Here is a 9,351-nt window from a genome sequence, read left to right on the forward strand (position 1 = left end):
CATATCACCGCATCTAAATACCCATCAATCCATCATAGATTCATACTAATAAGACCTAGTTAGGGTTCATAGTTCATACAATGATGAGGGCTTCACATTATGTAAGGTAATCAGCATGACACTTGCCGAAAGAAACAAACCTGGAATTAAAAATAAGAGAAAGGTTGATTATATATGAGGTGGCTGCATAAAGAAAACAACCATTCTGCATGATAGTCCTCCTTGACTGGTTCGGTTTTTTAGACCTTTAGTTCTGTAACACAAAAAAAAAAAAAAAACAAAAAACAAATCGTATATATTCATTTACCCATATAAAATTTTAGGGAAAATAAGCAATGATCTCAAGTAAAACGTACCTACACCATAAAGAGCATATATAATCAACCGACTACATTATCAACTTCTAACATTTACTTCATCCTTTGTATTTGAGTTGGACCATAACTAAAATCTAATATATTTTTTTTTGTCTTAAAGAATGGGTCAGATAGGCTGCATGTCATTTATTTTTATTACGGGTGTGAATTTCTGACACAACTCGAAAATATGACATGAACCTAACACGAAATTCAAGGGTTTAGGTTTAGTCTAAACGGGTTCGGGTTAATTTCAGGTTGAACTCGTTTAGCACACCTAATTTTTATGCACATAGTAGGAAACCCGCACGATGCGAGGGGGGTGACAATTTATAAGGCGACACACGTTTTCATTAGTTTATCAATCCGTTCATGATATATGTTATCAAACTCTCTATTAATTTTTTTATTTGTATAGTATTATACGAAAGGGTATAACGTTTATTGTTCCATATTTCTTAATTTTTCAAGTTTGTAGCATTACAACACTCACATTCCTTTCATTATTCTACCGTCTATCTCTAGTGTATTGTGAAAAGAGGTGAAATACAGAAGGAATTAACATATATGAATGGAAAAAGATCATAATTTCCCTAGTTCAAAGCTGCTAATTCCTAACACTCAAACTTAAATTATATCTTATACATACAGTACAAATTTTTAATATCTGAAAAAGGCTATTTGGATTACTTATAATAGAATTTGTTATAGACTAAACTCATATTTAAAGTAACTAATAAAGAAGTAATTCAAGAGGTTTGTGAAGTTGAATAACTGATGATAGCTCAAATGAGCTTTCCAGAATGTCAATGGCTTTCCTCTACCCCTTGATGTGCCAATTTGAGCAAGAAGAAAGAGCGGACCATAGTGACTTTTCCTCGACTGATGCCACATTGTCCAGCAATGTAATTTTCCTTGGCTCGCTCACAAATAGTCTCATACATAGAGGATAAGCCTAGCAAAAGGGTTGGCCCGGTCGGGTCGTAACATGCTCAGTCAAAATGGGCCGCTTAAAAAAAGGTTTATGAAACAGGCTGTTCTAGAAAAGTTATCAGATGACTAAAAATAATTATTATAGCAGCTACATAGATTAAAACATCAAATTTCGTGTAGGTTTATAAGATAATTGAAGGTAAACCACTACTGAAATGGAAATTACAAACCAATTGAACTAAGATATACCATTCTACCCCGGTATAAAACTTTAGTTTTCACGTCCCTATCCATGTCTCTATAAAACTTTAGTTTTCAGATCCCTATCGGGTCAGAATGGGCTTTACCCAAATTAGGTTCGGGTCAAAACGTCGTTTTATAAAAAGGTAACAAATATCTAAACAATTTAATATTAATAAATTTGGTCTGAATATTCTGGTCATAAGACCGCACATCTCATGGATTGCCACATCGGCGCGCAGAAATCATAGCCTTGATAGTTCCAGTGCACTCAAGACTTCTGTCAACACAACCATCCGTCATCTCAGCAACAACCTAATGAGTGTCAAAAAAGATCAAAGTCAAAGGCAAAGTCAACAGAAAATGTGTGTGCGCGCAGGCATCTATATATGTACTGTGCTAGAGAATAACCTATTGGATTGTTCATGAATCGATCATATGCTATGCAGTTAATATTGGTGATATATCGGTCCCCATGTAAAAAATTAGGGTCCCCATGTAAAAAATTAGTGTCATATATCGATACCGCTATTATCAGCGATATTGACCAATATTTGACAAATATAATCAATATATCACCGACATAACAAATATATCACTGAACTGTTAGTGTTAAATTACTATATATATATATATATAAATTCTGCATGATACTAAAATTACCGATATATCACCGAGATAACCTAGATCTCAAATATCGGTCCTTGACCGATATCCGATGTTTTACCACATTAACTGCATAGATCATGTGTGGTAAACAGTTATAGCACTAAAAAGCATATGTGCATGCAGACAGATGTGTATGGCACTATACCCAGTAGATATAAGAAAACATGTATGCTCTTACACTTCAAACATTTTAAAAGTCAAAGATGACTGTGACCAGAAACAAAGGGAATTATACAAATTAGTTACTTAATTATCAACAGAAAGTAAACCTTGGTTCCTTGAAGACATAATGAACTTGAAGCTTTAACTTCCAGGAGGTTTCATAGGGAGTAAACGGACCAGAAAGCAAGCCCAACTCTTTTTTGCATTCCATACAGAAGATTTCCTATGGAGTAAAGGGACAGAATAAAATACAAATACATACGAGGAGTTTTTATGATGTATGCTAGAAGAATTTGTTAGTGGTTTGAACATAAAGTTTGGCTCTTCAAGAGTTGAATCTGAGTTTGCTCAACAAAAATGCTTACATTCCCATTCTACTTCTAAAGAGAGCATAACAACAGAACCACAAATGGCCGAATATACTATTACAATTGAAAAAAGGTAGTTTAAGGGCAGTAATGCAGTATATAGCTAAAAGCATCCCCTTTTAAACATCTACCAGTAGCATATCTCGTACATGACTTTAATATCAGAATCCTATGAACCACTATACTTCATTTAATAACACAGCAAAAGTTATCAAACATTTGAATTGGTATAAATAATATTCACATTCACATATTACATGTATATCAGAGGAAAAATAAGTGATTCACATATATCCATTTGCTCATAAATCAAAATTTAACCTTGATGCTACCAAACTTTGGTATGTTTCAGATCCAAAGTAATTTAAATTCAAATATCCAATCGATAAACTCATTTAAAACTAACAAACCATTAAATGTAGCTAAAAACATGTATGTATGTGTAGTGAGTGCGCGTATATTAGGAGCATGTGCATGTTTCAGGGACAACTAACCTTGTCCGATAGACGTATAACCTGTTGTTTGGCTTGTATGCACAAGGGTCACCTCTCATTTAGCCTCCTTAACCTGTTATCAGTAGTTGATGAACCACTGTTAGATGCAAAGATAAAATCATTAATTATAAATACTGGTAGAGAAATGTAAATTATATTTGTCCAGCCATGAGTGCCAACCTCGTTACAAACAGTTGTGGTACCAATTTACAGAATTCTCGGGAGAAATATGGGATGGTGTATTCCATTCTAAAAACATCCTATTAGACAAAAACAATTAAGATAAATATACATCTCCAGATGATTTAATGATAATATGAAACATGACTAATAGAAACACCAAGGGTAATATGAATCGCAACCTTTCCTATGAACAACTTCTGTAGATATTCTATGTTATCCCATGCAAATGGGTCATCTATGGCCAACTCGACGTGCCTACATAATAAGGAAGGAAAATTGAACCATCATTCAGTAAATTACAATAGCAACAATCAGGAATAGACTTGACACTCCGCACAACCCTTCTTCTATAGAACATCTAGAACAATATAATCAGGAGCGCCAACTGCTAAATAAGCCTAAATGCCCCCAATTTAGAATTTAAATAAAGAAATGATAAACTATTACCAATTCCGATAAGAAAAACAATAACAATAAGAAGAATTGTTACTTACAAGTGTCCTCCTATTTGGAGCAGCAAAATTCCCCTCGCATGATCGTCTTAAGATTGTTCATGATCTAAGGAGCATGAGGTTATAATGTGGAATGATTAATATGTGATCCATTCTTTCCAAATCAGAAAAGAAATGCCTAAAAAGATACGTTATTTATGTGCTCGTATATCTTAAAAAAACAGATACGCTCATCTTGAGGTTGACCCGTTAAGTATAGACCCAAATCAAATCATTTCTAAATCAAACGGATAACCCGATTCTCATAAGACATTATGAGAAAGACAGCTCGAAATATAATATTCAAACTTACGACCCATATGGGATCTAAACAACTCCAAAAGGGTTGCGAATTTCCATCATCATACATGCAAAATCTATGCAATATAGGTGTTTTAGATAGTATATTTGAAAATAAAATGAATAGAAGAACTAACATGATGAATCAAAAGTCAAAAACTCAACTTCTTTTATATGAAAAGTCTCTTGCAAATACTCTTTGCCGAGCAAAATAGTATCCTGCATATCATATGATGGTCAAATATAGTTGTGATTTAGATTAGAGTCAAACATATACGTACAATAAAGCAAAAAAAAGCATACCTGTAATATGACCATAGTTATTAAAGGCATTAGGCGCACTCAAGGCGCACAGGCCTCGCCTGGGGCCTAGGCGCAAAGCACAAAAAAAGCGAGGGCCTGAGAAAAATAAAGCGCATAATGAAAAAAAATTAAAAATATATTATGTAGTAGAAAAAGAATACTATTCTTCAAATAAAATAAACAAAGTCTATTATGTAACACTTTATATCATCTAATTAGTACATAAATATTAGTGTATTAGTGTTATAAAGTAGTTTTCCTTGAATAAAAGTAGAATCTAGCTAGAATCTTGTTGGAATTTAGAGAATTTGGCCGGAAGCTTTCCAGAATCTAGGAATCTCGCTGGAATGTGCGTCTGAACCATCACTTGGAGAATTAAAGCGCAATTTCCTCGATTGAAAGCGCAACTGTCTCGCCTCGCCTGAAAAATGTGCCTAGGCGCAAGAGGCGATGGCTTTTAACAACTATGACTATGACTTTAAAAAGTTGGGTTGTTACAAGAAGACTTATAAACTTTTCATAAACTTAATCGCACGATGTGTTTAGGGAGCCATTACGTAATAAAATGAAAATTTTGATAATATTAGAATGTAAATTTAAACAACTTCATAGAACAGTAAAAAATATTACTATAAAATAATAATTTACAAATGTATCCGCCAGTGACCATCGCCATCACCATCATCTTTTGCTAGCCTCACTCCCTCTTATTATAGAGTAGCAGAACACTCATATCATAAAAGAATTACAAAGAAATGATGAGATCTTCGCTATTGTTCCAATTTAGGATCCACTTGTGTCAAAAATAACATTTCTAAGGGACCAGTTGAATGGGCTGATGAACAATTTTAGCTAATAATCTGATAACATGAGTCATGAGGCTATAAAAGATGATCTTGCTCCAATTAAATAGTGCTAACATTCATAGTAGCGCCCACCTGAAGCGCATGCATCAATGTAATGTTAGAAGCTTGAATAACTATCATCACATTATTATACAGTTGAAACTTATAATATCCTTTTCAACATATATCATATTAGATCAATGAAATTACCATCAATTTTCACCAATCATAGTCATAACATCCTTTTATTATAGATTAAAAAACAACAGTTATGCATCAAATCTAAACTTTAATATACCAAACTAACATATCCAGATCCCAATCCTATCTTAATATATCATCAACTTCCAAATCCCCTAATTCTGACTATATAACAGCCTAAACAAAACCCTAAATCAAACAAAAACACATTCCAACCACAATCTCACCTATCCGACATCGTTGCAGTCTTTTTAAATGCCTTAATCAGTGAAAGATCCAGTTTACATCCACTGTTCTGCCACTGTCCTAACAAAGACGACAGAAAGTCACTCATAACACCATTAGGTTTCGAGGTCACCACCATTGAGCAGCACATTCATCGAACCACCAACACATACCGGATCGTTCATAAAATAGTAATGTATAGTCAGACGTTGGTTACAAAGGATAGTAAAGGGTACACCGGTGGGGTATGTGAAGAAAAAAAACAAATCTCGTAGAGTAGAATGGGCAGATTAAGTTATTTTTATTGTGGTGATGTCACGGTGCAGAAGGGGCCAGAGATGGAGGAGGGGAGAGGTAGGAGCGACATAGAGGAAGAGTAGAGGTGAAGCTTTTGTTCAACGGTTTTCGTTAGAGTGTACTATTACGTTAAAGGGGGGGGGGGGATGGAACAAAAACATAGAGAGTAACCAATTTAGTCTGGGCCTTTTTATTTGCCATCTTAAAAATTGTGTAAAATTACACTCTTGTGTTTACTATAAAGAAGGAATAATAGTAATTTCCAGTTGACTCACAAGGTACCTGAGAAATTTTGTTGAACCACAAAACACGATCAGAGAGAGTAGAACTGGGAAAAACATCTTCTCCAATAGCAATACCTACAAAATATGTATTTAGCATCAAAATATATATCCACCAAAATATACCCTTCAGTAGTTAGAAAACGGTTATACTAAACAGCTAAAACTATTATAGCAATAATATAGTTTTTTTTGTAAACTAAGGCTTTCATTAGTAATTAAATTTTAAATAGGGCCCAAGCCCCTATCCAACCAGCTTCGCCCTCTCATTTTTTTTCATCAAAATAGAAATGATGTAAAAAGTTTTCATGTTTAGCCACCTTCATAAATTCCATAACAAACTATTTTTCATGGGATGCAAACAATAATATTTATATTTCATTTTCACACAAAAAAGTACTTTGTACGGTACACACAAGTATACCCTAACATACATGTAATGCACACCAACTTAAAAGGATGGATCAAGATTCTATCATTTAGGCTGGTTAGATTACATATGGCATTTCAACTACTTTATTTGAAAACAGGCCAGGTTCGGATTGTATTTAATTAGTAACAGCTCAAATTGTGAAGCATATAGATGTGAAACGGACTAAATGGATCAAACAATAATGAGTAAAATGAATCAAATGGGCTAAATGGATTAAAACCTGTCTAAGACGCATTCAAATGTTGAAAGAAAAAGTACATTACTTATACCAATAGAACTTTTGTAACCATATTTACATTAGTTATTGACAAATCCAAACAATGGACAAAATGCCATTGGTAGATGCTAATTGCCATAAAATATATTACATAAATAAACCAGGAAATCAATCGAGCATTTGGGGAAAAGGAAAGCATACTTGTTTGGACAATTGGACCTTATAGCTATCTAATGAATACACAATTTTCTTTAGTTTTAAGGCTTACCATCCAAGTAACAAAAGTTACATATAGGCACAAAAAAAGATTGAATCTAATGTTTCAGCATCAAATAAGTTCAGATACACAATTTTCTTTAGTTTTAAGGCTTACCATCCAAGTAACAAAAGTTACATATAGGCACAAAAAAAGATTGAATCTAACGTTTCAGCATCAAATAAGTTATATGGTTCAAGCGAATAAAAAGTAAATACACTAATCAACTGCATATAAAACAATTTCAATTTAAATAAAACTGCAACGCAATGTTTTTAACTGATCTCATAAATGATGTGGCAGGCAATCACATTGTTTAATAAAGTCTACGCCCCGCACCTTGGAATCCATTAGAAAGATCCCGTTTTACGATCTCCAAAACCAAGAGTCCATCAAAATTCTGGTAGGAACCATATAATATATTTTTTAAATAATGAAAATACTTCAAATTACAAAATCCGATTGCATTCGAAGTGATGTTATACCATATAATACACTTTTTAGTAAGAAGTACCTGGACAGGGAAATCGATTTGTAGCCTCATTGTAGACCAATCAATATTATCCAAATTTACTGAGGTGGAACATTTCGTAGTCTTTCTGCACGGAGAATCCCTGGGAAGTAGTAAGTAATACAATGCAGACTTAGAAGTAGGAACTCAAACATAAACTTTTAATAGATTAATAATAAAATTATCAATCTAACCTTGCGGTCTTGGGAATCTATGTTGATGCTATCCAACCATTTTAAAGTTAATCTGACATTTTAATATGCGTAATTTTGTGAGCCAACAAACAAAATACTATATGTTCTTGGGGAAATCAAGCCCGACCGATTGCAGATGACCAAGAAGAAACCCGTGTGAAAGTCCAAGTATGCTGTTTGGCTTCATGTGTGAAAAGATTCTCATAATTATCAGTCTGCAACAATAAAGGGCATTAGAGTTAATTATACTACATGTTAAAAGTAATATACAATGATCAAAACCAGCCCGACCGACTAACCTGAGCGGAATCCGAAATTAAAAGCAGAACCAAATCACTGCCAGGGATGATTTTTCAGATTCAAGATGAGATAAAACACAATACACATGCCCCATATCCATCAACCTATGAGACAATTTTAGATGAAAAGGCCAAAATCAGTTGCGAAATCAGGCTTTGCAGAGCCAAAGTCCAAAACCTGCAACTGATAATTAATATATTCCATTATTGAATCATTCTAAGTGTACGAAACTCTCATCCATTTTTCATTTAAATTGAAATGAAGAAGTGGATCACAGACTTAGGAATCGTATATGAAAAGTAATAGATTAACAATAAAAATCATAGGTGGAATGGAATTAAGAGCATACCTTCGATTATCAAAGAGGAATCGATCAAGAACAGACAAAGCAAAGTTGCGATGGTGGGTTTTAGGGTTCAGCAGAAATTAGGTTGTCATTTGTTACTGTGTGAGAAAGAAGATAAATACGTTCCATTTGTTAGAAGATGGAGATGAGAAAAACTACCATTTGATTTGATTTGCTTGACTGATGGAAGAAGGAAGATGGAGGCTGGAAAAGATTAGGGTTTCTGAATGCTTGTTGTCTAGCGAACTCATTTGTTATATTGGATCCGAATAATGTAACGGGTCAAAAAGCTCCATTCGGGGCTCAAAACGGGATCCGCGTGGAATGAATATACTTAGCTCATTTTCCCGCCAAAAAGCAAAATTCAGAGCTCTCATAGCTTGACACATCAGCAAAATTTAACACATTTATTATATATAATAGATATAATAGATTATTTGTTCAATAAAAACTTCAATTTTAACTACAAGTTTACTGTTTTATCTACATTATTTAAAACTAATTTATTTAATAAAATGGTTCTGTGTCATCGATATTGTTTAGATAAAAATTTATTTATATCATATAAACTGATTAATGTAAATAAAGGGTCATTATGAAGTAAATGTTTTAACCTATTGACTAAGTTCATATATTACAGATTTATGCATAACAAGATATTTGGTACATTTATTATTATTATTATATTTATTAACTCTAGTTGAAATATAAACCCAAGTACAACATTGATGCTTATAACATAACTT

The 9,351-nt window shown here is 33.4% G+C and overlaps 1 protein-coding gene across 14 annotated transcripts; it reads right to left on the reverse strand.

Moving 5' to 3' along the window:
- Positions 1-1,446: 1,446 nt before the first annotated feature.
- LOC110939995 (ATP-citrate synthase beta chain protein 1-like) lies at positions 1,447-8,857 on the reverse strand. 14 transcript variants are annotated; one of them, XR_004884256.1, is made up of 14 exons: positions 8,609-8,857; positions 8,259-8,442; positions 7,960-8,174; positions 7,769-7,868; positions 7,594-7,654; positions 6,350-6,426; positions 5,773-5,851; positions 4,500-4,595; positions 3,900-4,415; positions 3,585-3,660; positions 3,403-3,482; positions 3,223-3,295; positions 2,468-2,583; positions 1,447-1,844 (listed from the first exon to the last, which is right to left on the reverse strand). XR_004884256.1 is itself a non-coding variant. In XM_022181557.2 (8 exons), exons 4-8 carry the CDS (start codon positions 7,796-7,798, stop codon positions 5,422-5,424), a joined length of 258 nt encoding a protein of 85 aa, XP_022037249.1. In that variant the 5' UTR covers positions 7,799-7,868; positions 7,960-8,174; positions 8,259-8,442; positions 8,609-8,857; the 3' UTR covers positions 5,111-5,421. The 14 variants fall into 14 exon arrangements, 1 of the variants encoding a protein (XP_022037249.1); XR_004884253.1 differs by lacking the exon at positions 7,594-7,654 and having other exon boundaries at positions 5,773-5,846; XR_004884254.1 differs by lacking the exon at positions 7,594-7,654.
- Positions 8,858-9,351: the final 494 nt, after the last annotated feature.

The sequence above is a fragment of the Helianthus annuus genome, chromosome 16, assembly GCF_002127325.2.
Source record: "Helianthus annuus cultivar XRQ/B chromosome 16, HanXRQr2.0-SUNRISE, whole genome shotgun sequence".
Lineage (NCBI taxonomy): Eukaryota > Viridiplantae > Streptophyta > Magnoliopsida > Asterales > Asteraceae > Helianthus > Helianthus annuus.